We start from the raw sequence: 27,947 nt of genomic DNA, 5'->3' as shown, positions 1-27,947 counted from the left end.
TTTCTTTTTGTTACAAAGGAGTATTCCGCAGAGAAGGAGAAGGGTTATAATAAGAAGTGAATATAATATCACAAAGGCATAACTCAATGATGAATTGGGGAAAAGAAAAAAGTGAGTAAGTATAAGCCATCAGCAAAGCCCCAAGAGCCATATAAATAACACCAAAGGAACAGTAAAAATCACTACGACCTGCCGCTTCCCCAGACACAAAGCATAATGGAAGAGCATTATGGGAAATCACAAGACAAAACAGTTTCTGTGAAATCAATTACTCCCAATAGATTCTTCCCTGTAGGAAAAGACACATGAATTACAAATAATTTAAATAATCATGATTTCACTTTTTAAAGACCAATAGGCCAATATTGGGTTCATCTCTTTCAATGAAAAAAGTCTGAAGAAAATCCACTAGAGATGAAGACTTTCCAAAGTAAAAGTTCTGGGCCAGGCCTGAAGCCTTAAGCTGCTCTCCAGAGAACTCCCTTCCTGAGACTCCAGCAAAGTACATGACCAAAAGCCCAGAAGGACTGCCTCGACTGGCAGGCTAGGGAAGTAGAAACTGTTTTGATTTGGAGTCAAAAGACCTGGGTTCAAATCCTCTGCTTTGTGTGATCCACCAGACAACTCACAGGATCTTAAATTGAAATCTAAAAGGACCTTCCATCACCTCATTTTTTTCCATCTAATTTTATGGACCCCAGAATTTTGTACATGGGCAATGGACCCCAGGTTAAGAGCTCCTGCCTTATAACAAATAAAGAGAAAAAGATAAAATAAAATAAAAAGAGTTCAGCAAAGCAAACCAATATATCAGAAAGGTCTAGAAAGGCATAGGCCCTCCTACCCACCCACCCCTGCAAAGAAGTTGGGGAGGTGTCTGCTCTCTCTTCTTTGGGGTCAATTCACATTAACTGTTTTTTAATTTCTATGTTATCTCTAACAGGCAATAAAGAAAAAGGAACAGCAACAGTGACCAGGCCAATGAAATTGGCTCTGGGTACCATCTTTGGCATAAAGGCAAAGGATGTTCACTTAGGTTTATGGGCATCCAATTGTCATCTGAGACTGTGGCCAAGTATTATTGCATCCTGTGACCCGCACTAAAGGGTCCAGAGTAGAAGAATCAGGCAGCACAAGACAGAGCATTTGGAGATTTGGGTTCTAGCCTTGGCTCTGCCAACGACCAACAAGGTGCCCTTAGACAAATCACTTTTCCCCTCTCTAGGCACATGCCTCCACATTGGTAAAATGAGAGGTCAGATTAAATCATCTTCAAAGTTCCTTTCTAACTCTGACTTTCTATGTCCTAAGGCTCCCTCCCAGATCTAATATCCTATGTTCTATGGGTCCTCCCAGGTCTAATATTTTGTGTTCTAATGTCCCTCCATATTTTGACATTCCATATTCTGAAGTCTTTCCAGGTCTGACCTTCCCTGTTCTAAGTTCCCTCCCAGCTCTGACATCCCCTGTTCTAAAGCCCCCTCCCAGCTCTGACATCCCCTGTTCTAAAGCCCCCTCCCAACTTTGACATTCACTGTTCTAAGAGCCCTCTCAGCCCAGGCATCCCCTGTTTTAAGGCCCCCCACCACCAGCTCTGACATCCCTTGTTCTAAGGCTTCTCTATCTACATGCTCATGAGATAAGGACCTATATTTATTCCCAAGTGCCAGGTTTGGCCACAGCCAATTCACGGAGACACTTTCAAATTTGTTTTTAGCTTTGACAACGCACTGCCATCTGTCTTGACTCTATGTAATGCAAAATGCTTCCTGGAGAGACTAAGCTAAAGAGAATGGGAGAGTTTTACGGGCAGAATGAGAAATGGCCCTTAGCTGGGCATGATGAAGATGAGCCCTGCATGTGAAATATTGCCGCTGTCACTAGGAAAGAGCTGCAGTGAATATGCAGGCAGCTTTGTGGCTGGCAAGAGGTGATTCAGTCCTCTCAAGGGCTCCATACTCAAAGGAAACAACCATTAGCAGCCATTTCTCTGTCTCCGTCTGCTTCTGGCTAGCTGGGCCGCCCTGGGTGACGTCATCTCTAGGACTCTGCCTCTTCCTCTGTCAGAAAGAGGGGGCTGGATTCAATGACTTTTAAAGTCCTTCTCTATCTGACATTGTGTCTTCCTATCCTCCCAACCCTGACCTTCCTTGTTCTAAGCTCCCTCCCAGCTCTTGAGATCCCCTGTTCTAAGGTCCCTCCCAGCTCTGACAGTCCCTGTTCTAACGTCCCTCCCAGCTCTGACAGCCCTGTTCTCAGGCCCCTCTCAGCTCTGACAATCCCTGTTCTCAGGCCCCTCCCAGCTCTGACAGTCCCTGTTCTAAGGCCCCTCCCAGCTCTGATAGTCCCTGTTCTAAGGTCCCTCCAAGCCCTGACACTCCCTGTTCTCAGGCCCCTTCTAGATCTAACATTCTATGCTTTTGGTCCTTTCTGTCTGTAATGTTCTACATATGTGTCAGACTAAGTCCTAGGTCTCTCCTCCACCTCTTCCGCTTCCCCCACCCACCCACTCTATCCACCAATGATTCTTTCTCAGGAACATCCTCCTCTCTGTTTACACAAATCTGCTTCATCCTGGCCTAGCTCCATGATTTTTCCAGGCTCCACAGGGTCTTACCAAGTTCCTCACTTAACTGAAACAGACTTCCTATGTAATATTACTGCAATTCACTCAATGGTTTTCAAGGACTTTCCTCGATTAGTCTAAGGCAGTGATTCTTAACTTTTTTGTGTGTCATGGATCCTTTGGGTAGTCAGTCTTGTAAAGCATGGATCTCTTCTCTGAATCATGCTTTTAAATGCACAGCATTAAGGAAGGAAGGAAACCCACAGAGGCGCCAATATCTTTGGAATACAGAATGGTCGACCAGCTAAGTGGCCCCCAGAAGCATTAAGCCTATTCACAAATACTTCTAGAAGCTCAACTAAGAGTTATGTTTCTATGGGGCGGCTAGGTGGTGCAGTGAATAGAGCATCGGCCCTGGAGTCAGGAGGACCTGAGTTCAAATCCAACCTCAGACACTTAACACACACACACACACAAAAACTAGCCATGTGACCTTGGGCAAGTCACTTAACCCCAACTGCCCTCCAAAAAGCAAAAAAAAAAAAGAGTTATGTTTCTAACCAAAGTCTCTAACTTAAGGTTAGAAATGTCTTAAAGCTCCCTATTCAACATCCAGTTGCTTAACTCTTCCTTTTCCACATCATTTTAGGGGGTGCCTTACCATCAGTTCACTGTGGTTTTCATTCACATACAGTGATTTTTATAAGAGGCAAGGTAAAGGGCCTGGAATCAGGAAGAGTTGCATTCAGGTCCTACCTCTGACAAATAACCAAACTGTGAGACCCAAGAAAAATCACTTAGCCTCTCAGTGATGCCCATGCCCCACTTCCTGAGACTAGAAGCCATAGCTGAGTAGATATGTTGGTGATAAGGAGCGAAGGAGGGAAAGCCCATATCATGGAACTCTATGCACTGATGAAATCATAGGTATTGACCAAAAAAAAAAAAAAAAGAAAAGAAAAGATTTATGAAAGTGTCACATTCTTCATTCTTTCTGCCACCAATCAATAATTATCAAGCCCCTATTTTTTGCTCAGCAAGGTATTAAATCTTCTGAGGGACACAAAGGTAAAAGTGATGAGGGATGGCTCCCTCTAGGTTCAGCAGGAATTCTGATCTTATCTAAGACCAGAAAACCTGCAATAGCGTCTGGAAAGAATTCAAGGCCTCGGGCTTAATTGGAGTGAGAGTTGTAGAAGTTTATTGTTATGCTTCTATGAGAAGCGGGCAAGAGTCCTTTAGGGGACCTGCAAGTGAGAGGGGTACATCCTTTTACTTTTAAAGGGTAGGGCTGCATTGTCAGGGCTGACCAGAGGGAGGGAAGGGACCTCAGTGCATAGATAAAGGTTAGAGCTGACTGAGAGGAACTTGTGACTTTAGTACATAGATAGTTTAGATGAGATTTGGGCCAGACCAGAGGAGACATGAGACATGAGGCAAGAACAAAGGAGTATTTGGGCCAGACCGAGGAGACATGAAGAGATTAAGTAAAAACAAAGGAGTCACAAGGTGTTGCCTAGGCAGAGTTCGGATAGGGGGAAGGGGCAGAATTTGAGGCTGGGAAAGGGATTTTACAGATTACAATTTTACAATACAAATTGCAGTTACAATTGTACAAACTGGTTTTACAAATTGATTTAGACCCCAGGTACCCCATCAAAAGGAGACAGAGTTCAATTAAGTGTAACGGAGAGAGCAATGAGTTTGACTCAGGTGGGGAACCTGAATCCAAACTTCACAGAACAAATCCCCTTAATAAAAGGATTTGCTCTATAAAACTTGGACTTAGTCAAAAGGCCACACCCAAGGCTTAGAAGGCCACATGTGGCCTCAATGCAGAAGGTTCCCTGCTCCTTTAGATTCAAAGGCACTGGCTTTGAGTCCTAGATCTGTAAAATTAAGGCATTAGATTAATTAACTGATCCCTGAAACTCCTTCCAGCTCTAAATCCTATAATAGAGTTTTAAGATTTACAAATCACTTACCCTGAATCACTCTAGGGATCTTGGGTAGTATCAGGATGATAGCCCCCATTTTGTAGATGAGGAAACAGAAGCCAAAGCAAGTGAGATGATTTGTCCAAGGACCCAGGGCTAGGGAAGGTGTCCAACAGCTCACATCCACTGAATCCAAATGCAGCACTCTTTCCTTTACAATAAGGACTCAACTTTTTTGTGCCTGGATCCCTTGGGCAGTCCAGGGAATCCCATGATCACATTTTTAGATCTAGAAAATAAAATAATAATAGCAAGTATTTCATACGAGCTTTAAGGCTTTCAGAGCATTTTATACATGTCAAATCCTTTGGATCCACACGACCCTGAGGTAAGTGCTATTAGCCCCATTTTCCAGGTAAGGAAACTGAAGAGAGAGAGAGGTAATTAGCGTCCTTGGAAGGTACCAGAGGTACCTACTGACACATAGTGATAGAAACATACAGACAGACATAGATACATAGAAACACAAATACATAGATACATAGAAACAAATACATAGATATAGATAGATGGATAAATGGATGGGTGGGCAGATGGGTAATTTTTACATAAAGTTATATATGATTCTCTCCATAAATACATGCACATATATGTATATAGATACATATTAAGGTCGTGGACCCTAGGCAGCAGGGCAGCATCAGTCTGGAACCGTAAGAGAATAGAGATCTAAAGTGAGAGCTGGGTTCAAATCCTCTATAATACTTGTTTGACTCTAGGCGAATCTCTTGGCCTGCCTGAGCCTCAGTTTCCCCATTTGTACGAGTAAGGGGTGGACTGAGTGTCTTTCTAAGCTCTAAACCCACGCTCTTATGAGGTATCTTTCAGAGACCGCCACGGATTCTGAATTTTAACTGGTAGGACCGGGGGGAGAAGGGAGGGGGAGACTGTTTCTCTGCACCGGGTAAACACACACCTGTTCTCTTATGCCCCTGGTTGGGGGAAGGGAGGAGTGGGAGGGGGGGAAAAAAAACTTTGCAAACTTTAACTTAACAAAAAAACAAAAACAGAAAGGAAGGTTTTCCCGCCACCATTGCCTTATTTTCAACGGGAGCCACAGACGTGGCATCCCTAGACTCTAAAACGCGGTCCCTGGGGGCTGACATACATCGCATCACGCGCATTGGCTACTCCCTCCACATCTGTCCAACCCTAACATCTGGACTCGCGCAGCTGCCCGCTCCGTGCGCAGGCGCAGCTTTGGCGAGACGTCACCATTAGGATGAACCAATTTCCAGAGATAGGAGGGGATGACGTACTATTCTTATCCTCTCCTTTTTTCTCGACTTGGTACAGCCTAGACTCTGGCCAATCAGAAGAGTTTTCGTCACCAATTGCTAGGGTGACCAACCTGACGGTTCTTTTCCGGTGACTCTAAAAGAGGTGAGGGTGGAGTCCCGGTCTTGAAAGGGGTGAGAATTTGGAATGATTGACACAGACCATTGACCATTCAGTCAATGGAGTGGTTTTGATGAGCAGGTTGTTGATCGAATTGAGATGAAGCAGGAAGATTCCCGCCTCACGTTACGTACGGCTCCCTCCCCCGCCCCGTCTACCGGCGCACACGAAGGGCGGGCGTCCTGGCCAATGGGAAGCGAGCACCAGGAGGCGCTGGGCGGTCGGGCGTCGTCGTTAGGGAGGCTCCGTTGCTAGGGAAGCAGTGGTGGAGAAAGCGGAGCGGCTATCGAGACTGGGACATCGAGTCCGGCCCGGCCTCCCGCCCCAACTGCAAGCATGGTCAAGCTGGCGGCCAAGTGCATCTTGGCAGGTGAGCCTGGGGTCGGGGGGGTCACGGCGTGGCCCCGGGGGAAACTGAGGCACGGAGCGGTCCTGGAGGGGCCTCAGGGGCTGAGCTGCCCAGCCTCAGCCCAGTGACAGAGGGGGAAACTGAGGCACGGAGAGGTCCTGGGGGGGCTTCAGAGGCCAAGCTGCCCAGCCTCAGCCCCGTGACAGAGGGGGAAACTGAGGCACAGAGAGGTCCTGGAGGGGCCACAGGGGCTGAGCTGCCCAGCCTCAGCCCAGTGACAGAGGGGGAAACTGAGGCACGGAGAGGTCCTGGGTCAGAGCTGGAGGGGCTTTAGATCCCGTGGTGCCTGGCCCCGCCCCCTGACAGAGGGGGAAACTAAGGCATGGAAAGAGCCCTGGGTCTGAGCAGGAGGGGCTTTCATAGCGCCTGGCCCCACCCCTTGACAGAGTGGGAAACTGAGGCACGGAGCGGTCCTGGGGGGGCTTCAGAGACCAAGTTGCCCAGTCTCAGCCCCGTGACAGAGGGGGAAACTGAGGCAAGGCAGGTTACGGAGTCCCAGACCGGGGTGGGGTCAGATCCCAGGTCATCCTTTCCTTGCTTTGTGGCCCCGACCAGCTAATCAGGCCCCCTCTCTGAGCCTTAGTTTCCTCGCCAGTAAAACGAGGTTGGGCGAAGGCTCTCGATAGCCCCTTGTTGCCTTAGGTCTGGCGAGGACCCCAAGATGAGGCTCCCCCCGCCCCCTGTCATTCCACCCTCTGTGTGAAAAGGACAGAAGGAGGGGCTTGGACTGGATGGCCCCAAGGTCCCTCCGGCTGGGGAGCTGGGGCTCTGAATCCCCCCGGCTGGCTCCGGGGCTGTCTCCACTGCACCACAGCTTCCCCTCCTGCCTGACCGTCTCCAGGATCCCACAGCCAGCCTGGGCTGCGAGTCAGCTCCGAAATTTAGCTCAGCATTTATTAAGCACCTACAACATACTGCTGTCTGTATCTGTCTGTTTATTCATGTTTTATTTATATTTATCTATCTACCTTGACACGCTTGTTTACCTATTTATGTCTATTCATTTGATTATTTAACCATTTATTTTTATCACTATTATTATTTTTATAACTATTTTATTTGCCTTTTTATATTTTTATTTATGTTTTCCTTTATCTTTTATTTACCTTTTAAAAATCTGTTTACTGACATGCTTATTTATTTCTCCTGGGGCCTCTGCACTCCTCAAGGATAGCAAACAGTTTTCTCTCCCAACAGCACCTTCCCTGAGACTTCTCGTCTCACACCTTGAGATGGCCAGGGTAAGATTGAGTCTGGTCCTGGCCTCCAGGAGCAGACATTCTGCTGTGAAAGTCCAGCCCAGCTCCCTGCTCTCCAGAGATCTGGGCCCAACCTCATTTTACAGACGAGGGAAAGGGCACAGAGAGGGGATCACGGTATGGAAGGAGCACAGGTGAGAGGCCACACCCAGCATTCAAGTCCCAGGTCACTCGCTTACTTACTGGCTAGGTGACCTTTGTCAAGTCCTGGGTCTGCTCTGACCTTCAGTTTCCTCCTCTAAAATGAGAGGTCTAGACTCCATGGCCTGTGACCAAGGCCTGAATCTGGGGCCCTAAGACATCATGCACCCATGTTCTCAGACTCCCCCAATTCTGCCCTGTCACAGAGGAGGAAAGGCAGAGTTGGAAGAGGGAGGGAGGCTGTGGACAAGGGGCCGGATCAGGAAACGCCTGGTGTTAGAGGCAGCCACTCGGACCTGGGCATCTTTTCTCTGCTTGAAGACATTCCATGACAGAGAAGTCCCTACCCACCGAGGCAGCCCATTCTATTTGGGGGCAGCTACAAGAGCGAGAGAGCATTCCTTTACCCTCCCTTATTCCTTTTGCTCTTAGGAAGGATCCCTGATTTAGTGGGTGATGGTCAGGATTTGAACTTGGCTCTGTTGATTCCAAAGTCAGCACTCTTTCCTGCATACCAAGCTTTCTTCTCATAGAACCTTAGGGTGAGAAAGGGCTGCAGAGAGTCCTGGGCTCATCGATGTCCCACAGAAAGGGACAGAGGGTTCTGGGCCTTCACATCCTGGGAGCCTTCCTCTGCCCTCTGGTCTGCCTCCTCTCCAACAGCGGGGTCACAACCTCACAACATTAGACAGAGTTGTCATTCTCCCCAGTGTGGTACCCCCTTGCGAGGTGGGAAATGCCTGTGTTGGATCTTCATCATGCCAGGCATTCAGCTCCTGCCTTCCCTGTGGTCAGGTCCCCAGTATTCCCCGAAAGGCCCTGGATGACCTCTGGATCCTGTCAGTCATCTGAGAGCAGGGACCTAGTGTTCACCCATCTCTGTGTCTCCCCCAGCACCTGGCCTAGTGCTGGGCACACAGCAGGCCCTGAATCAAAAATACACCTTGGGAGAATCAAGTCCTTTCCCTCCTAACAAACCCACATGAAGCTTGAGCCTTGTTCTAGGTGCTGGTGGCCCAGCACAGGGAAGCAGAAAGGGCATGCTGTTTAATACGGGGGAAGGCTCATGCCCAAATAACTGACAGATCTAAGAGGCCCAGGTAAAAGGACCCAACAGCCCGGGGAGGGAGACATGGCTTTCCTCAGCTGGGGAGCAAGAAGGGGAAGGGAAGGAGTCAGAAAACACTGGCGTGGCATTGGCAGAAGGGACGCTCTCGGCATTGGGCACTGGTGGCCTCTTGGACGGGAGGGGCTCAGTACCATGTTCTCCTTCTAGAATTTTGACCTGCATCAGACGCTTAGGTCATAGCCGCTCCCTCCCAGGGCTGTTGTAAGGAGCAAAGGAGGTGGGAATTGTCGAGGCTTGGCAGTGCCTGGCACACAGTAGGCACTCTGTAAACAATAGTTATTATCATGGAGCACATAACAGTTTCCAGATGTTTTCCTTGGCTCCACTTCACAGGTGAGTTAGCTGAGTCTTAGAAAGGTTCAGTGATTTCCCCAAATCCCACCGACAGTGACTGTCAGAGCCAGGATTCATCATCATTCACATGCTGCTGCTCATCTGAATCTTGGTCTCTCCTGACCCTGTCTGGACAGGTGATGCTTGCTGGGGTCTGGGGGGAGAAGGTAGGGAGGGGCCCATTCCACTTGGGATCGCCCAGGATGGTAGGACGTTCTCCCTTCCATTGGCCCAAATGTGCCTGGCTGCACAGAGAATGTGGCTAGTCGAGGAGCAGAGAGGAAGTCGTTCAGGATGGCCCGGGGAGTCACAGGAGGAAGAGGAATTGAGAGGCCGGAGAGACAGCAGCAGAGCAGACTGGGACCATGTCCCTTGACCATGCTCAGCCTCAGTTTCCTCAGCTGTAACGTGAGGAGGGTAGGGGCTAGACAGTCCTTAAGTGCCTTCCATCTCTAAATCTGTGATCCTTTAGAAAGCAGAAGCAGAGAGGGGTGTGTGGAGAGTAGCCAGAGCGCGCTGTGGAGGCTATTTTGACTCTGAGAGTTTATGGAAGGAGGAAAAAGACTTGGAATTGGCCACAGAGTTTATGGACAGATTGGAAAGGATCTTAAATGCCAAGGGAAGAAGTCGTAGAGACAGTGGGCAGCGTTTGAAAGGTTTGAGCAGGGAGTGACAGAGTGGGAGTGGTGTTTGAGGAAGCTGAATCTGGCAAGACTCGGGGTGAGTGGCAGGACTGATCCAGTAATGAGGTGCTAAGGCCCCAACCAGAGTGTTGGCGCCACTAATAGGAAGAAAGACATAGAGGTAAGATTCTGTGAAGACCTGACAAGGATCAGTGCCTAATGAGCCAGGGAAATCCAAGATGACTGAAGGTTTGAGCTAGGGGTCATTAGTGGAAAGGGGCAAGTCAGCAGGAAATGGCCGTTTTTCGGGAGGGAAGCGATGGCACTTGGTGATGAGGTTTTTGATGTGTTAAAGTGCAGAGGGGAAGGCCTGACATGTAAGTGGAAATGACCAGCAGGCCATTGGAAAAGAGGAGGATGGGGGGAGACTGGCCTAAAGAGAAAGATTTGAGAATCAACTAGTAAACTGTACCTGAGGGAAGAGTTAGGAACTCAGGAAGGTGAGAGGCCAAAAGGGAAGAGAGGAGAGTCTAGGACTCAAAAGTCTAGGGACAAAATCTAGGAAGGAATCTAGGTCAGAGGATTATGGGTGTCGAGCCTCAGAGAGACCCCATGTACCCCAGCCCCACTTCCCTTCTTACAGATGAGGCCTAAAGAGGTTAAGCAACTTGTTCAGGGTCACAAAGGCAAGTATCAGGTGAGATTGGAACTCAGGTCCCATGGCATCAAAACCAAGGGCGGAGCTTCAAGGAATGTCAAGTGTCGTAAGCGGGTCGATGAGGATGGAGAATGGATGTTTGGTGACCTCGGCGCTGGTCACAGGGTGGAGTGGGCTGACTAGATGTGACCCTCCTCCCCAGGGACAGTTTATAAGGTCTGCGAGGACTTAGCACCTTCTTAGCAAGAGCAGTTAGTTACTACAGGAAGCTTCCTGATGGTACTACCTCATCTAGCATCCAGACCCCAGGGGAGCCCTACCCTGCTTTCTTCAGCCACCTCCCTTCCCCCCCACCAACTGAATTTATCTTTAAAAGTTTATTTAAGGATGTGATTCATGCTCTGCCCCAGCCGACAAAATTACCCCTTATGGTAGACTGTCAATCCTTCCTCCCTCTCCATGTCAAAATTTTGCCCTTCTCTTGCCTCATAACATATGTCAAAATTCCTGTCTTTAATAAGCCTGGAAACTAGATTCTTACCGTTGGAGGGGACCTTATGGATCTAATCCAGCCTCTGGGCAAATTTAAGAAATTACATCTACAATATATCTAATAAAAGCTTCTGCTCAAACACCTAGAGTGCTAGGGAACTCGCTACCCTTCCCCCCGGGAAATCCATTCCATTTTTTCCCAGCTCTAATTGTTAGAACATGTTTCCTTTTGCTAAGCCAAAATCGGCCCCGTCCCCCTTTCTTCTGCTCCTAGTTATGCCTTCCAAAGCATGGGATAATCCCTCTGCCATAGGAAGACGAACTAAGATCTTCAAATGTCTGAACACTGAAAAATCCTCCCTTTCTCCACCTATAGAACTACACAGTGTTCATCCTAGAAGGAACCAGATCAACTGTTCTATCCCTCTCACTTTATAGATGAAACAAGGGCTCAGAGGGGAGGTGACCTGCCCAGAGTCACCTGAGTGAGAAGGGGCAGAGCTGGGATTTCAGTCTAGGACTTTGGACCTCAGGCCTGGTGCCCTTCATCTCCTCTGTCACACTGCCTCTCTCCTTCCTTCTGCTCATCTTATGTCATTGTTTTTATTATCTATTTCCTCTTTGAAGACCCTTCCATGTGTGCACTCTAGCTTGCCAGTATCCCTTCTGAGATTCAGGGCCTATATCTGGACCCAGTACTCAAGAGGTGGATTAATCAATACAGAGAAAACAGCTGGGCAGCTTTGCCTTCAACCCAGTGACAAATTCTTGCACAGACATGGTCGGGGAGAACCCCAGGGCATTTCAATAGAGAAGTCCCTCCATTCTCATAGGATCACAGAGAGAGATAAAAAGGACTCCAGAGGACATCTTGTCTACACTGAGGCCCAGAAAGAAGTGGTTTACCCAAGATCACCTAGGCAGAGTAAGAGTAATTCCTTCAGGTGTTGGACTGGTTTCTCATATAGAAGAAACACCCATCTTGATTGCCTCCCCACAATTCATTCTTTACCTGAGGAAGAATTGAGGGTTGAAGAAATCATGGAATCTGCCCAGCAGGGTTTGCAGAAGCCTCCCTTTGTCAGCCAACTCCAAATCCACCCATCCATGCTGGCGTCTAATCTATACCCCCTCTTATAAGCTGGAATATAATTAAGTATTTTATTAAGTGACTTGATGAAATTCCAATATATTTGACTTGAAATCTACGTATAGTAATCTTGTTGAAGTTAGACTGACCTAACTTGATCTTAGTCAACCCATGCTGGCTCTTAGTGATCACCCCTTCCTTTCAAAGTGCTCACAAACCATCCCTGTCAGAATTTTATAAGGAAATTGTATTAGTCTTTCTGGACTTCAGTTTAAAGAATGGACAGATGAATGTTCTCTTTTTTCAAAATTACAAAATTGTCTTCTCCATTCCCGTAGCATCTCCTTCTCTTTACAGTGATTCCTCAAAGCTCATTATTGACTTTTTAAACATTTGCAAGTTCTTTGAGTTATTCTGGAATGTAGTTGTATCAGAGCAGGTGACTTACTCTCTTTTAGGGGCAAAACAATGCTTTCTCCCCTCATTACTTTTCCTGGATTTCAGGTCCCTTTATACCACCTTGGTTCTGTCTTTCTCTCCCCAGTAGAGAAACCACAGAGAAAATAGGATTTGAGGGGTTTTGTATGTCTCTGTCACTTGCCATCAACTTCCCATCCCCACTGTATGGGGGGATAAGGGGAATGGGAGGCCTAGTTCTTCCTTAATCTTCTTCTTAGTCCAAAAATAGCCCTGTTTTGTTGTCTTTGGCATTTATTGCATTCATGTGCTCATGTTGGGCTTTAGCCTTCCTGACACTGTTCTTATGGGAGGACTTTGCCATTTTTAAGTATTTGTCCTCAGGTGCCAGCTCTCACTTCTCTCTCTTTTATAAGTCCTTTTCAAAATTCAAGTGTATTTAAAGAGCTCCCTCTTTAGCTACATCCTTCTCTTTAGACCCCTCCCCCTCCTCTTGATTGGAATGAAGATTGGCATCAGTGAGACGTGTCTGGGCAGAATTTTATCTTTAAGAATCCCCCTCCCTGGGGCAGCTAAGTGGCACAGTGAATAGAGCGCTGGCCCTGGAGTCAGGAAAACCTGAGTTCAAATCTGACCTCAGACACTTGACACACTTAATTAGCCATGTGACTTTGGGCAAGTCACTTAACCCTAATTGCCCTCCAAAAATAATAATAAAAAAAAGGATCCCCATCCCTCCTGTACTGACTTTCTTTCAGAGACTCTACCGAAGGATCCCAGGAACCTCTCATCTCTGAATTTTCAGACGTAAACAGTGCTAATGTTTAGGTGAGGGTCCAAAACCCTCTCTGCCCAGCATTTCTACCCTTGGTCATCTGAAGCTTGAAGGAGGCATGTTCCTTCCTCTCAAGAACCCATCACTTTTCTTTCCCTACATGACTCTTCCTCATCGGTCAAAAAGACTCAGAAGAGCAGCACTTCATGTCACCCTCCACTTTCTGAGCAAAGAAAGCATTTCCAACAAGACCAGCAGGGAATGTCCCAGCCTCTCTGTCCCCCACCATGGCTGTCACTGCCAGCTCTGTGACCCTCAGGTCACTGACTGCATCATCCAGTTCCTCCAGCTGGCTTGATGGTCTCCACTCTACCCACCCACATTGCAATCTTGGCTCTGGGTGGGAGTTTGTTCCTTCTTCCATCCGCCCCAGATGCTCTGCCCCAGCCCCTCATGCTTTATCCACCTGACAGCTCATTCTTTTCCACAGCACTGACTTAAGCCTTTAGAGTCTCTGATTGGACCAGCTGAGTTTTCACTTGTCTTGTTCCTCCACAGATGTACTTCTAAGTCATTTTGTGACTGTGGGTTTGACTCCTTCCATTGGACCCTCCACACAATCTGTTCTCTGTAAACCCTGGTGATCTCTTAGTGAGTGACTGAAAGCAGGATCCATGCAGGAAGCCAGCTGGAACAGAAACTTTGTAGGGGCCCTTACACCCAAGAAAAGCCAAGGGCTTGTTTGGAGTAGAACGAAAGTCACAAGGCCTGTCAGAACGCGCCATGAGGATGTGCCATTGCTGACATAACAGTCGGCCATTGTGTATCAATTCCTGACTCCCAGAGCCTCCTGTGAAGTGTCCACACTATCTAGGGAAGTTAAGAGAGCCCCAGGCCACAGGATTCCTTGATTTGCTCCTCATTAGCTTAATACCAAGTGAGCTCTATCCCAGCTATCATGGAATGTCAGATGTACAAGGAATCATCAGAAAGGCACCTCATCCAAAGCCCACCTCGCTGCATTTGTCCTTTCCTGGCTGAGCCAACAGAAGGTCATCTAGGCTCTCCCTGGACATGCTTTGACAACTCTAATAGTGGGCTATTGATAGTTATATTGTGGCTATTGAGCCGAAACCTGTGCTTTCTTATCATTTTCCTCCATCAGGCCTGGTTCTAGTCTCTGAGGTCCTAGAGTCAATAAATCCCTCCCCTATTTAACAACCCTTTAGATATTTGAAGATATGGGGCAGCTAGGTGGCGCAGTGAGTAGAATGCCAGCCCCGGAGTCACGAGGACCTGAGTTCGGATCCGGCCTCAGATACACACACACACACACACACACACACACACACACACACACACACACACACACACAAAGCCTAGCTGTGTGACCTTGGGCAAGTTGCTTAACCCCAATTGCCCTCCAAAAAAAAAATAGATATTTGAAGATAAAAGCCATGTTCCCCCTGCCAAGTCACTTCTTATCCAAGCTTAACATACCCATTTCCTTAAAATTGAATTCACCTTTATCAAGTGCCCAAAGGTTTACAAACTGCTTTCTTCACAACGATGTCAGGTTGCGAGTTCAGCTGTAATTATTCCCACTTCATAGACAAGGAAATAGAGTCTCAGGTAGGTTAAGTGATGTATGTACCTGTGCTCTCGCAGCCAGTAAGCCTCAGAGTTAGGACTCCAATCCAGGGCTCCTGGCTCCTCGGTGGAGTGCTTTCCCACTACAACAACCAAGACACATTATGAGCAGGGAGCTGGCAGAGATGTGGCCCCTGCCCTCATGTAGCTTACAGTCTAGTAGAGTAATACAACATACAATACCTACAATGAGTGATTAACGCATTGGAGAGTTGCCGAGCCAAACACTCTTTAGATGTGCGAGAGGGAAGAACTGCCCTGACTGCGGACATCAGGGCAGGCTGAGGGGACAGTTGAGTTGGGCATTAAGTGGTGACTAGAAATTCAGTAGACTGAGAGAGGGGAGGAGCATGTGCCAGGCAGAGATGCCAGTGAGCTGGGGCGTCCAGACCGGGGGAGGGCCAGGGAGAAGATATCCAGAGGCTCAGAACAGTTTATCCAGACCGGAGAATGGCCTAAGATTCTGCCTCTCAACTCAAGCTCCCACAGGGGCCAATGGGGAGAGGGCCGGGTAGTGCTTCTGTTCTGGGAAGTGGAGGAAAGAGGAAACTTGGGTCTGAAGCACTGAGCCCCAGCCGGTCTAGTAGTCAAGCACCTGTTTTCAAAGAGGCTTTTGTCATGGGGAGGAAGTCAGGAGGGAGCAGAGGCCTGAGAATGAGTAGCCGGGTCAGTCCAGGGCAGTCTGCGTTGTGGGGAGTGAAGGTGAAGAGAGGGCCCCAAGTATGGCGAGCCAGAAGGAAGATGATTTGGTCTTAGACCAAGGGGCTGAGGAAGCAGGTGGTTTTGTCAGAGAGCCAGGTGTTACAGTGGGAATCAATGAACAGGCTCTTTGAGAGGAGAAGATAATGCAGAATGAAAGCAGTTGGGATGTCCCAGGACAGGCCAGCCATCCATGGTGAAGGCGGGAGGGGAAAGGGAAATAAAAGCTGGGCACAGACACCGGCACCCTTGAGGGCGGGCCGAGGTCGGAGCAAGAGGAATTCAGTTCCTCCAAGGCTCACCTGCGTCAGGTCTGTGGCTCTCAGGGTGAACTCGGTGCCAGAGCCCTTTTCGTTTTGAGGCACCAATTTATGGTGCTATCAAGTAACAAGGAAAGCTGAGAAAATCAATCTCAGTAGGTGTGAGGTGAGTTTGGCGAAACAAAATGAGCAGCTGCGAGTGGAGTCAGACGAGCAGCCTCTGCAGGGACGGAACAGTGACGGTGACAGGCTTGGAGATCACTTGAAAATGGGCTTCCCAAAGCTGCGTGGCTGACTTTTGGTTTTGAAAGACCATGGGCTTCCTCCCCTGGCCAAATTAATTTATAGGATCGTTTCTGTAGAATTTTGGAAGTTAAAAAACATTTTCCCTCCTACAGCCCTGTGAGGTGCTATTATCCCCATGTGACAGTTGGGAAAACTGAGGCCCAGAGACATTGTGTGGCTTGCCCTAGGTCATACAGGTAGCGAATGGCAGAGCTGGAGTGTGAATCAGGCTCTCTGTCAGTGAGTTCAGCGCTTATCCTGCAGCTGGCCTGGGTCCTCGAGGCCCACCCTCTCCTTGTAGAGCTTGCAGAAATGAGGCCCCGAGAGAGGTGGTCACCCAGCCTATGTGGCCGAGGTGGAGACCCCCTGCCTGGTCGGGTGGCTAACGGAAGTAGCAGCGTCGTCGTCATGAGGCGGTCAGAACCGTGACGGGGTGGCCGGGCTGCCCGTCCTTGCTGGCTCCTGTTTAAGCTTTTGGTGCGGTGCTGCGCTGCACTCAGGGAGCTTCCCTTCTCCTGTGCCACTTTGCCTTAGAGGAAACTCCACAGTGGCCCCGCGGTCTGTCCCTACACAGTTGTTGGCTGGTTGCTTTAGAGAAGCGCCATCGAAAGAACCGTCCATCAGACTGGGAGCTCCTTGAGGACAGGACTGGCTTTTGCTTTCTTTGTGTCTCCAATGCTTAACACAATGCCTGGCACACAGTAGGAGCTTAATGAATGCTTGTTGGCCGACTTGTTGTAAACAAGTGGAAGTTGCGTTCCCAAGGCTGTTCGTCCTGGGGATGTTGGATGTCTCGATTAACGATAACCTTTTTCCTTTTAGTAAATTACCATGGACATTTGGAACGTCTCTTTCCTATAGCCCTTGGCGGTATTAGTTCCCGGGCTGAAGGCAAATCATTTGTTTAAGGGAAGGAAAGGTCAAGGCTGTCCGGGGCTTAAAGCTTTTGTTCTGCTCCTTTGACTTCCTAGGTGATGCCGCAGTGGGAAAGAGCGCCCTAGCTCAGATGTTCCGCAGTGACGGGGCCCATTTCCAAAAGAACTACACGTTGGTGAGTGTCCGTCCTAAGGCAGCCCCTGACCCGAGTTAGAGAGTAATGATGGATGTGAAGAAAGAGGAGAAAACCCTGATAGAAACCAGCAAAAATCAGGCCTGCCAGAGCCACGTCAATAGCCCAGTGGCGATCATGTTTTCCAAAAGGTCTCAAATAATGTGGTATTTACAGATCTGACTAGTGTCTTAGTTGTGATGTGAAGTATCATGCAATGAGGCCCATGCAGTCTGCATTTAGCATGTGCCCACTCCATGCCAAGGCCAGCCCCTGCCTTCAAGGAGCCAACAGTCACTTAGGGAGCCGAGAGATATCCACAAATAACTGTAATAAAAATTAGAAAATCAAGTACTGAGAAGGGGCAGACAGTTACCAGTCCATTGTCGGAATGACATAAGAGTAGACATGAAATCAAGAGGGGGGCCTGCCTGGAGCCAAGAAGAGAATGCATAGGGGGCATAGACTGTGGGTCATCCAGACAGGTGGTCCCTCCTGGGGACAGTGGGGCCACCAGAGGCTTATGAGCAGGTCAGGGACACGGTCACAAACAATGTTAGGCACCTCATTGTGGCCCCAGTGTGAAGCACAGACAGGGAAACAACAGGATGTGGTGACAGATCACTTGTGGGAGAGAGGGAAGAATTATGAATGACTCCAAAACTTCCAGCCATCTGGGGAGGGCAGAGCATGGAGTAGTGAAGAAAGAGGGAGAGGGTGGAGAGAGAAAAAGAGAGACACAGAGAGAGGAGGGAGGTAGAAAAGGGAGAGAGAGGAGGGGGGGAGAAGGAGAGAGAGAGAAGGAGGAGGGGGAGAGAGAGAACATCATGGAGCCAAGGTTTGGCAGAGACTGGAGGGGTGGGATCTAGGGCACCTGTGGAGGGGTGCACATGGGCACCGAGGAGGGCCACCTCACCCTCTGAGATGGGAGGGAAGAAAGGGAGAGGAAGAAGCTTTGCACAGCTGATGTTGACCTCGGGAAAATGAGAAGATGGGTCATGTGTTGAGAGAGGCTCGGGGCTGAGAGTGATGCCAGCAGGTTTTCTCTTCTGTAACCTGGGCTCCCTCTTCTGAAAGTGAGGCCAGAAAGGAGAGAGGCAGTAACAGCCAGAGAGAGCGCTTTACTTTACAAACAGGACCTCGTCTGGCCCTCACACCAGCCCCGGGGGGAGATTTTATAGATGAGGAAGCTGACAGGGCCTTACTCCAGGGCACAGAACCGCTCCGTGTTTTGAGGCCAGACTTGAATCGGGTCTTCCCGCCCCCAGGCCCTGCACTCTGCCCACTGCACAGCCTGGCTGCTTTCACCCGAGGCACATGTGAGATTCCTCGCAATCCCCTAGATTGACCTCGTTGGCCCCAGCCCCAGAATAATGACAACAATAAGCGTTTGTATAACTCTGTACAGTTTTCAAAAGAACAACCCTGTGGGGTGAGGGGGCGGGGGCAGCGCGGACCCTGACCCCATTTGACATGACCAGAGAGCCACCTCTCAGAAGGGTCCTTGTAGGTGGCGAAGGTCCCATGTCTTCTAACCTTGCCATCCCCTGCTAGCATGGAGAACGGCCTAAAAGGCTAAAAGAAGTAGGGAGGTGGGTCCCCAGGAGAGGCTGAGGTCCCATGGTCAATGGCCCCCACTTTCTTTGTTTCCCCCGCCCTCCATGGAGCAGGCTGCTGTCAGCCCCAAGGATCATGGTGGTGACAGTTTCCTTGGAGGTGAGAAGGCCTCTGTGACCCCTGCTTCCAGAATTTGAACTTGGGGAAGGTCTTTCTCAATCCCCTTGTGCCTGCAGTCTTTGAGAGGAAGAGCATCCCCACTCATTCCTTCACTCATTGCAGACTGTCATCCCACCCCCACCCCATTCCCTGCTGCACCCTCATCCCACATGCCTCTGGAGCCTTCTTCTGCTAATCCTTGGTTTTCATTGGCAGACAACAGGGGTGGATTTGCTGGTGAAGCATTTGGCGGTTCCTGACACTAATGACAGTGTGGTAAGTCCTGCCTGCGCCGTGACATGCCAAGAGCCGTGCAGACCTTGTCTCGTCAGGCCCACAAATCTCAGTTGGTCACCGGCTTCCTAGTTCTTGGCCTGGATATTTGCCAGCATTTGGAAGCCAGGTCATGAAACTGGTTTTAGGAAATCATCTCCAAGCTAGAGGTCCATCGTACAGCCTGCCTGACCTCCAGCCACCACCTGCCTGAGATTTGTATTAAAACAAAATTTACCTAATTAGCAAACATCCATGTCCTGGCAGGGCAGGAGGGTCTGACCCTCACAGGCTACTGTTGTGTAACTTGCTGACACCAGGTGTAATGCTAGCAGGCTTGGGTTAATTAGTCATTGTAATTGTAAAAAATTCATGCAGCCTGCACATATCCAGATTTCTGATCAGGTGCCTCGGTGCTGGAAGAACCGGCCGGCCTCTGAGTCCGAGCCTCAGCTGCCCCAGAAACCAACACTCTCCTTGGAAGACTCACAGACGGCCCAGCAGATCATTCCTCTGACAAAGAACTGGTGTTGTGCCATGGGGATTTCCTTGGGAGCAAGGGGCAAAATGACCTTGGTCAGCCTGGCTAGTGCTGTGTGCACACATTTACTCACAGGGCCTCACTTAACTCGAGACTTGAAAGGGTTCTGATTCTTCTCTGTGTCCTGGAGCCATCCTCACAGCTGCAGTGGCCTCGACTCTCTGCCTCCCTGGGCTTCCTATCAGATGAGGGGCCTCAGACCAAGCAGAGCCCAGAGTCACCTGCCTGCCAGCCATGACGAGGCAGCTTGGAATGGGGGCTGAAGAGGTGTTAGTGACCATTCAGTCCCAGCCTTCCGAGGCCCAGAGCAGCAGCTTGGTGTAAGTCCAGCTCAGTCTGGAGTCAGGAGGCCGGGCCTTGAATCCGGCTTCCTGACTCCGGCTTCTGCTGTTTACTACCCAAGAGACCGCCTAGGACAGTCACATCCCCTCTCTGGCCTCAGTTTCCTCATCTGTAAAATGAGGGGTTTAGGCTAGATCAGTGCTTCTTATACTGTGGGTCATGAGCCCATATGGGGTCATGAGTGGGGTCATGAGTGGAAAAAGTTTCAGAAGCCCTGGGCTAGTTCAGGGGGTCTTCACCTATTTGTGTCCTAGTCTCCTTCGGCAGTCAGTCTGGTAAAACCTCACAATCACATTTTTAAATACATAAAATAAAAAACATAGTTATAAAGGAAACCAATCCTACTGAGCTACAGTTTTAACTATGCCGGTATTTGCCAGGCTAAGAACCGGGGCGCTGGATGGTCTCTGCCTCCTCTTCTGAGGCTGCACAGGGAGGAGGCATTAGCCTTTCCTGATGCCGCCCATGGGTCTGTAGGCAGGAGTGGCTGACCCATGCTTTCCCCTGTGCTGGAGGAAAGACTGGAACCAGGGTTTCTGCCTCTAAAGCCTGTTGGTGCCTTCTTCTAAGGAGGTGAAAAAAGGCTAAGAGGCCTTTCAGCGAAAGCAGCTAAAGGCCTGCTCTGTGCCTGGAGGGTCTGGCTCTGGTCAGTGGGAGAATGCTTTGTGGGGAGGGTGCCCAAGTCCTGATCTTGTCCCCCTCCCTATCCCTCTGTCTGACCTCACACCCCCAAACCCAGGGCAGCCTCATGACAGGAGCTGAGACACGCCTTTGTTTCTGTTTCTAGGAACTCTTCATCTTTGATTCTGCCGGCAAAGAGCTGTTTTCAGAAATGTTGGAGAAGCTGGTAAATGGCTGAGAGCCCTGTGTCCATTCCTAAGACTCGCCCCATGAAGCACCCACTGACTCTGTGTCCAGAGCTCACACTGTAGCAGACCGGCCAAGAGAAGGCCGTGCACAGGCAGCACCCTTGTGGCCCAGTGGGAGGGGTCAGGCTCGTCCCAGAGGGACCCAGGGATACCGAGGCCTGGCCTCAGCTCTTCCATCCCTGCATGCCTTGGGGTAATTACTCCACCTCCCTCAGCACCTTCTTTCACTAATAAATAATCAACATTGATTAGGACCTTACTGTATGCCTAGGACTGGGCTAAGTTCTGGGGTTACAAAGGAGTAAAAGATAGTTCCTGCCCTTGAGAAGCTCCCAACGAGCCAGCAGAGATAGGGGAACAAGCTCTTTGCAGGCTAGAGGCAATAATGAGTGGGGAAGGCCTTAATTGGGGCTGGGAGGGGCTTTTAGCTAGAAATCAGGAGACTGAGAGGAGGAGGGTTGTTATTGCCGACCCTCTTGGGGGGCTCTACAGCCCAGGGGTGGGTCACACACAGGACCGCCTTCCCTGGACCTCTTCTTTCCTTCACCTCTCTCCTTCAGAGTACAGGTTTCTGTGCTCCCCTCTCTCCCCTTAGAGTGCTGGCTCTTTGAGAACAGGACCTGTGTCCTCTCTGTCTGCATCCCCAGCACTTGGGACAGACAGAGCCCCTTGTAAAGGTGGGGCAGAGCCGCAGCTAGTCTGGTTTATGAGTGCCTTGGCCTGGCCCTCCAGGGATTGCTTCAGGCTGGGCACACTTTCCTGGCCAGACCTCCACCCCTTAGGCCAGCCCTCTTCCCCAGAAATGGCTCCTCTGGTGCTAGCGATTGCCCAGAACCAGAGTTGTAGGGGGCTGTCTTAGCCTACCCTGGGGAGGGGGCCAGACAGCCACCTTTGTTCTGGGCCCTGACGGTGGAAGCTGATGCTGATGCCCTGCTTTAAGGGCAAGGATAGGGCCTGGGATTGGGCTGATACAGGGGATTCCCGGATCAGGGCAGGTCAGCACCCTGGTCAGCACTGAGGCCTGGAGGCACTCCCTCAGGCTCACAGAGCTAGGATGGGTCAGGTGAGACTTGTGCCTGCCCTCCCCCACACCCCATCTAATCCAGTGTCCCAGCCTATATAGTGTCTTAGGGCTTACCATCCACTCTCAGCCGTTATTCCTGAGATGTAGGGCAGGGCCTTGTTCAAGGTTACACAGTTTAGAAATGGGAGGGTTCCAGCTCGGGCCCTCAGGAAGTCCAGGGCAGCAGTCACAGCAGGGAGAATGTCCAGAAGCCAGGCCTGGCTCTCTGGACCCTCGTCCCTGTTTCCTGGGGCTTCTCACGGGTCCTGCTCAGGACCAGTGAAGGGTCAGAAGCCCACAGGCCAGGGCTCGGCCCCACACCCTTCCTGACATTGCTGACAGACCTCGCTCCAGGCTGGAGGTCAGCGGCCTCGTTATGGGGTCCTGCTGCATTAAATTGTGGAATCTTTTGCAGTTTCCTCGCTGCTCACACGGCTCCTTCCTCTCTAAGGTCTTTTAGTGTTGCTGGATGTCTGAGAGTTATCTTTACTGCTCCTGACCTTGTGTTTGTCCAGTAAAGAAGATGAATGGCCATCGGCTTTGCCACTTCACCCAGAGGCCCCTAGGCCTTTCCCTCTGACCCTGTGGCTGAAATGCCCTTAGAACATAAGCTCCTTGAGGGCAGAGACTGTCTTCTCCATTTGTACCAGCAGAGCTCAGCACGGGGCTCCACAGATGGCCAGCGTAAATGCTTTTTCATTCAGCTTTCTTTTCTTCTCCCCAGTGGGAGCATCCCAACCTCTTGTGTCTGGTGTTTGACGTGACCAATGAGCAGTCCTTCAGTAACTGTGCCAAGTGGCTGGAGAGGGTTCGGGCCCAGCTTCAAGGCTCTTCTCTTCCAGGTAGGAAATGGCAGACACCCTTGTCCTTCCCAGCATCGGCTTTTGGGTGGAGTCATGAGAAGCAGAGGAATTGGGAGCGTGGCAGCCAGAAAAGAGAACGGGATCTTGGGGTGTCTTCATGGGTGATGGGATAGGCCTGGTGAGCCCACGTCTAGTGAATGAGCATCCACCACGGGCCAGCCACTGGTCCTGGCAGGGACATGGAAACAAAGAATGAGGCCCTCCCCACCCACCTACAGCCTGCATTCTCCCAGGGAGGTAGCGAGTCCCGTGATAAGTCAATGTAAAAGAAATGCCAGCTGCATTCTGGGAGGGGCCCCAGCAGCTCGGGCATTAGGTTAGGCCTCTGGTCTGGGCTTTGCTTATGGGGATTGTGGTCTAGAGACAAACACCAAATACAGAGAAAAAAGGACAAATGCAAAGCATGCTTGTCTTCAGCCGTTTGGGGCCAGGGAGAGAATCTGCTGGGTTTTGCATCTTTGTGTTCCCTGCCTTTTATAAAGGCAGCTGTGCTCAGAATAGTAATGGTAGTAGCCCACTCTTCTCTAGTGCTGTAGTACAAGCATTATGATCCCCATTTTAGAAATGAAAAAAAAAAAACAGACTTTGTGCAGGGAGGGGACTTATCCAAGGTCACCCAGATAGCACATGGCTAATCTGGGAGTCGCTGGGCTGTCTGACTGTCCCAACCCTGCCTTCCCTGTACTAGTCTCATGCTAGACTTCTCACGCCTGGGAAAGTTTGCCTTCATGTTCCTTGCACTGTTCTGCTGCTACCCCCCGTCACTGAATCGTGTTTGTTCCTCTCCCCTGCGCAGGTGTTTTAGTGGGGAATAAGACTGACCTGGCTGGCAGGCGCGTGGTGGAGGCTAGTCGAGCCCGAGAATGGGCTGGGAGCCACGGCCTGGAATATTTCGAAACGTCCACTGTAAGTATCTTCTGAAGCTGCTCATCAGCCGGCATTTATTGGGGTGCCCCGGTTCTCTGTGGGGGGATCGCCAGAGCAAGCCCCTTCCAGGGAGGCTGCCCCACAGAGAGCCCCTCCAAGCCAGAAGCCCCTGGCCTCTGGAGGCCTCCATTCCAACTGAAGACATTCTCTTCTCAGGCCAGAGCCAGCATCTGCCTCCCTCCTGCTCCCCCTTAGGCCTCATGGGGCCGCCCTCTGGAGTGCCCCAGCAGAAAGACAGGAACAGAAACAAGCTATTCCCATTCTAAAACTGTTCCTTCCAACTCACAGTCAGGCAGCCCTTGATGGACAGTAGTTCGTCTGCTGTGCCCCTCTCCCCCACCTTGTGAATATCATTAGCCTTTCCCTCCCTGTAGAGAGAAGGTCACTGGGGCCACAAGCCCCCATCAGTGCCTTCTTACTTCAGCAGAAATGTGGGGCATGATGCCAGCATTGGGCTGGCTGGCTGGCACCTTTATCAGCTTCATGGACCCATAGCTCATCTGATCCAACAACCTCATTTTACAGATAAGGGAACAGACTCAGAGAGTTGAAATATTTCAACCAGTCAGGGTGAAGAAGTCCATCAGAATGTGTAGAAAGTATCAATGATGATTTAAAAAATCCAATTCTCATGGCTTCAAGAACGTCGAGTAAGTCTGAGCTAACACAGTGTTGTAGAGGTCCTGAGGGGACTGTCTGTAATGAACAAATCGGAATCCCCCTGCCCGAAGCCAGCACAGGTGTTAATCAGCCGAGGCAGAAGAGGCAGGCTGGGCCTGGCCCCTGCCCCACTCACCGTGCCTCTGTAGTCCAGTGGACAGAGTGTCAGGAGACATGGCTCCAAACCCTGCCTCTGATGCTTACTCCCGGGGTTAACACCACTCGTATCGAAGATGCCCTGGCTCCCTGCAGGGAATGCATTCCCTATAATAGACAACCCCTTGGGGAGTCTTGTTCATACTATCTAGCTTCCTTAGGAGATCATTCATTCTCCCTGGATGGCCCAGTCACTAGTCCCTGACCCCTTCGTATCACACATAGCACCTTGCCAGAGTCTGAGTGCATAGCTGTGTGGCCCTGTGGTCAGGGCACTGGACTTTGAGAGCTGGGCTCAGATCTGGCCTCAGACATTTTCTCGCTGTGTGACCCAGCATCTCAGTTTCCTCATCTGTAAAATGACACATTTGGAGTCAGGGTTGGACTCAGTGGCCTCTCAGGTCACCATCAGCTCTAGATCCAGGCTCATATGAATGAATGAAGGTGTCCTGCCCCTCAATCTAGCCTGCCTTTGCACCAGGATCCCCTAGGCCCTGGAGCTCCTGGCTGACCTCAGCAATTCAGATCATCTCCTAAGGCAGTGATGGGGAGGCCCCTGGACCAGGTGTCTTCACCCTCTTCAGGCGCTGCTCCTTTTATATTGATGCTGATAAAGGAGAGTTGTAGACAGGTGGGGAAGCATGTTCCCTGAAGTGTATGGAGGTAACTGATCCCACCTGCATTGGGAAGGTCAGAAGAAGCCCCTGGAGCTGGTCAGGGAAGGCTGATTCACAGGAAATAGGACCCAGGGCAGTGGGAGACGTGGCTAAATCTTGAAGCCAAGCCCGGCTTCTGTCAGGCAGGCTGCCTGTTACCTCCTTGCTAAGTGAAATGCTAGCCGCAGACAACTTGTGCTTATCCCTGGAGAAGAACCAGGACCACGGAGTGGGGGTTAACAGGGAAAGGGGCTGCCCCATCCCCAGAGTTTGTAAGGTCACTGCTGGAGCTGGAGGACAGATGGGGAAACTGAGACCCAGAGAGTACGTAACAGCACCAGGATTTGAACTCAAGTCCTCAGACTTTAGCCCCTGGCCGGAGCATGGAAGGTTTCTTGTAAGGACAATTCCGCTGTGGCTTCCTTGATGCTCTAGGGCCTTTACTCTTGGTTTTAGGAGGAGGAGACTGGCAGCTTTTAGGCCATATCAGAGGAACCACTTGTTTGCAGAAAAGGCAATAAATGGAGGGACTTCATCCCCCAAAGAGCTTGTAGACTTCAAAATGCAGATAGGTTCAAAAAGGAATTTGATACGTTTATGGACCAAGAATCCCAATCCTTCTTGTGAAAGGGAAGTTGGAGTGTTTAAGGGGAATAATCTGCCTCTAAGGGAGGTGTTTTGGAGGTCGAAGGTCACAGGCTCCCTCTGCACTACAGGGTGCACTGGTCCAGCTCCCAGGATGGAGTCAGGAGGTGCCTCAGCAGCTGCCCATCTGGCCCAGCTTCTTGCATATGTCCCAGCTGCCCCCTGGACACTGCATGGTGGCAGAGACTGCCTCAGTGTCTCCAGGGATGGAGGGGATGTTCCGCACTGCATGAAGCCCCATCATCACATAGTCATTCACCTTCCAGAGAGTTCTTTGTTTTATTGGGGAATTCACCCCAGAAGCCCTCTAAATAGAAACATGGAAAACATGATTCAGTTTACACGTGTTTCACGAATATTCTGTTCATGGGCTATATCACTCGTGTTCACATCCATTCCCTGAAGAAGCACTGTAAAGCGGCTTCTGTGCCAGAGACTGAGACCGTCTGTTTGAAAAGTGCTTGCCTCTCGGGGTTGTATTAGGTTTCAGATTCTTGGAGGCGGAAAGGAGAGGAGAGAGGGAAGAAGAGGAGAGGAGAGGGGAGGAAAGAAGATGAGGGGAGGGGAGAGGGGGAGAGAGAGGAGGGGAGGATAAGAGAGGGGAAAAGAGGAGAGGAGGGGAAGGGAGGAAAAGTGATAGGGAGGGAAAGGAAGAAAGAAGGAAGAGAGCAGGAGGGAGGATTCATTAAGCACCCACAATGGGCCAGGCAGTATGCTAAGGGCTGAGAACATGAACAGGAAAGTGAAGGTCTCTGCCCTCGAGGGGTGGGGGAAAAAAGGTGGGAGGGAAGACCCTGGGCAGGGGTCTGGGGGGCAGTTTTTGCTTGGTAGTTGATTTGTGGGGCTGACCCCCTGAACATCCATGCCCACAAGCACTGGCAGGGTTACTCTGGTTGCTGTGCTCAGATCAGGAGGGTAGAAGTGCAGTATGGAGGGGGGCAGTCCAGGGCAGATGGTGGATTCTTCTTGTGGTCACTTAACCCCAGGGTGGGGGCTGCCCAGAGAGTTGGATTAGCTGGCCCAAGGGGTCACGCTTTCTGGAGGTGCAGCCAGGGAAAAGCCGGGCAGCGTGAGGGCAAAGGGCAGTGCTGGCCAGGCCCTTGGCTCGTGGGCTGAGCTGGGGAGCTGACCCTCAGATGACTGCCATCTGGGGTCACCGCACACTTGTAACCAGCCCAGGGACTGCTGAGTAATCACTTGTCCCTCCATCATAACTCTGTCATTTTCCATCTGGCCAGTGGTAGACGAGCCTCTGTGATTTTGGCAGGTATGCAAGTGGCAGAGAAGCCATTCTCCACGGGCTCCTTAAAGCTCTGCACTCGCACTGCTGTGCCTGCAGCGGATGGGGACTCACTGCCTTGTCCTGTGAGCTCCCGCTGGCCATCCCCTAGTCCTTCCCCGCTGCCTGTCCGCCCAGCGTGGGCTGGCATAAAGATGACCGGGCATGGGGACAACATCTGGGTACTCGGCCAAAGCTGGAGCTTGGACAAGTCACTCATTTGAAGTGATTTAAGCTCCCACAGTGGTTCCTAAGGGCTCTTCTAGGTCAGAGGAGCCTAGGTGCGTGCACAGAGCATTGGGTCCAGAGTCAGGAAGACCTGAGTTCAAATCCAGCCTCGGCTATTTACAAGCACTGAGGACAGTGTCTGGCACACAGTTGGTGCTGTATAAATGCTTATTCTCTTTCCTTTCCTCCCCTTCCAACTCTAGGCATTCTAGGCTCTAAATTATTTGCCCACTCGGGGCTTTGATTTTGGGAGATTTTCTTAATCTCTGAGGGAAGAATGCTGAACTTGGAGTCCTTAGTTTGTAGGATTTAGAACAGAAAGGATCCTGGGGCGTCTGGCCCACTCCTGCCATCTCAGACAAGGACCCAGGGTTTTGGACGCCATGTCCTGGCTCATTCCTCCCAACTGGAGCCTCCTGAGCCATACTGGCATCTGCAGAGCCGCCATTTCATTGGAAACACCTTGTCCCTTCCCCAGAGGCTCCATGGCGCTCCCCCCC

General features: G+C 50.4%; 1 protein-coding gene and 1 long non-coding RNA gene across 4 annotated transcripts in view; one reads left to right on the top strand and one right to left on the bottom strand.

Moving 5' to 3' along the window:
* Nucleotides 1-5,799, bottom strand: part of LOC138156639 (uncharacterized) — a 55,647-nt gene extending 49,848 nt beyond the window's left edge. For 2 of the 3 annotated variants that reach the window (XR_011167199.1, XR_011167197.1), the window contains exons 1-2: nt 5,672-5,799; nt 4,552-4,792 (exon numbers count right to left, since the gene is read on the bottom strand). This is a non-coding gene — a long non-coding RNA (uncharacterized lncRNA). Of the gene's footprint in view, nt 1-4,551; nt 4,793-5,479 lie in introns of all 3 variants that reach the window. The other variant, XR_011167198.1, reaches the window with a different exon arrangement.
* Nucleotides 5,800-6,147: 348 nt separating this feature from the next.
* IFT27 (intraflagellar transport 27) overlaps nt 6,148-27,947 on the top strand; it is a 22,143-nt gene continuing 343 nt past the window's right edge. Inside the window, exons 1-6 of the mRNA XM_069082068.1 lie at nt 6,148-6,331; nt 17,153-17,232; nt 19,162-19,221; nt 20,889-20,948; nt 22,758-22,875; nt 23,693-23,802. Of these exons, the coding sequence (XP_068938169.1) occupies nt 6,298-6,331; nt 17,153-17,232; nt 19,162-19,221; nt 20,889-20,948; nt 22,758-22,875; nt 23,693-23,802 (462 nt within the window). The 5' untranslated portion in view covers nt 6,148-6,297. The remainder of the gene's footprint in view (nt 6,332-17,152; nt 17,233-19,161; nt 19,222-20,888; nt 20,949-22,757; nt 22,876-23,692; nt 23,803-27,947) is intronic.

Source organism: Petaurus breviceps, unplaced genomic scaffold (assembly GCF_028583685.1).
Source record: "Petaurus breviceps papuanus isolate PSGF00001 unplaced genomic scaffold, PetGlider_PUasm1.0 156, whole genome shotgun sequence".
Taxonomy (NCBI): domain Eukaryota; kingdom Metazoa; phylum Chordata; class Mammalia; order Diprotodontia; family Petauridae; genus Petaurus; species Petaurus breviceps.
This window is presented reverse-complemented; position numbering and strand designations above follow the sequence as displayed.